This window comes from Armigeres subalbatus, chromosome 1 (assembly GCF_024139115.2).
Source record: "Armigeres subalbatus isolate Guangzhou_Male chromosome 1, GZ_Asu_2, whole genome shotgun sequence".
In the NCBI taxonomy this organism is placed as follows: domain Eukaryota; kingdom Metazoa; phylum Arthropoda; class Insecta; order Diptera; family Culicidae; genus Armigeres; species Armigeres subalbatus.
In genome coordinates, this window is record NC_085139.1 from 177,847,478 (window position 1) to 177,848,869 (window position 1,392).

A 1,392-nucleotide genomic window follows, 5' to 3' on the forward strand; every position below is an offset into this window, starting at 1 on the left:
TTTTGGTTGTTATACATCGGAAATCAGAAAAGGGGATCAAGTCAACCCAGTCTCCCCTAAAGTTTGTTTGGTCTAGGACTTCGCTGGTTTTTTCATGATTTCGTTGATTACAAGGTTAATTCCCTCTGCTGCTGTCAACTAGGGTACAGTTCTGTCATTCCGTGGTCGCGTTGGGTGGTCCGTCGAGTTTGACTGTTGTGCAAAGTGAGAAGAAAGTAAAAGCGAAATCATTTGCCAGTGCAGCGGACGTGCATTTGATATGAGAACAGTGTTTCCCAAGCATTGTTTCAAGTGCCAGTGAAGTGGAAAATTCCGGATCTCAGAACGCTGAGTAAAAAGGATCATCCAGCAGTTTGTCGCAAGTTATCAAGCAAGCATAGATGCGCGGGAGGCTGTCTGGAGGCATTAGAGGGTATGGCGACCAGTTCTGTTTAAATCCGTGGCGCGCAGATTGAGCTGCTTTTAGAAGATACAGTCGAGAATGACGAGGTCCAAGAAGAAGAAGCGTTGGCGATGGCTAACGATAAAGTGGGCAGGAGTTTGAAGACAGCTTTTGTCTCTCAGCGGCAGACCAAGTGTATCGGCGGCGGGTTCCCACATGTAGGCAGCCGGCATCCATGTTTGCAAAGGTGAAACTCCCGGAGATCAAGCTGCCATCGTTTAGTAGGAAGATTCACTACTGGTTGCCATACCGTGACAATTATCGAAGCCTCATCCACGATAATCTCCTTCTTTCGGATGTCGATCGTATCACCTATCTCCGGTCTTCTTTGGCTGGCGACGCACTGCAGGAAGTGAGTTCCATTGACTTGTCCGTGGCCAACTACGCGGTAGCATGGAAATCGCTCGAGAGTAGCAACGAAAACAAGAAGGTGATTGTCAAAGCGCATCTCGATGCTGTGGAGAGTCTTAAGAAGGAGAGTTATAGCAACCAACTAATAGGCGACTTCGATAAGAACCTGCAGATGCTTGAGACGATCGGAGAAAAGCCGTTGGATTGGAGCACTATTCTGGCTTACATGGTGTGTACCAGATTGGACTTGGCAACTTTACAGCAGTGAGAGACTTGATAGGCTTCCTCAAGAGTCATTGCAGTCGGCAACGTTCGTCACGTCCGGAAACTTGCCACACAACAGTTAAATCGGTGGCGAAATGCTGGTTTTGCAACGAGCCGCGCCATTCCGTGTTCCAGTGCGTTCGCCATAAGCATCACTTCACTGTTGCACACTGAACAGTCTAGATCCTCCCATCCACCCACGCAGCCAAGACCTCTGACAGTCAACTAACAATACAGACAGCCAAAACAGCGATCTACACCACCGAACCAACAGACTTGGACTACTAGCACTGCCAATACACAAGACTCACACACACACAGCCAGTCACAGAACA

General features: G+C 48.4%; 1 protein-coding gene across 1 annotated transcript; it reads left to right on the plus strand.

Moving 5' to 3' along the window:
- Positions 1-617: 617 nt before the first annotated feature.
- LOC134206776 (uncharacterized) lies at positions 618-1,061 on the plus strand. The gene has a single exon (XM_062682501.1). It carries the CDS (start codon positions 618-620, stop codon positions 1,059-1,061), a length of 444 nt encoding a protein of 147 aa, XP_062538485.1.
- Positions 1,062-1,392: the final 331 nt, after the last annotated feature.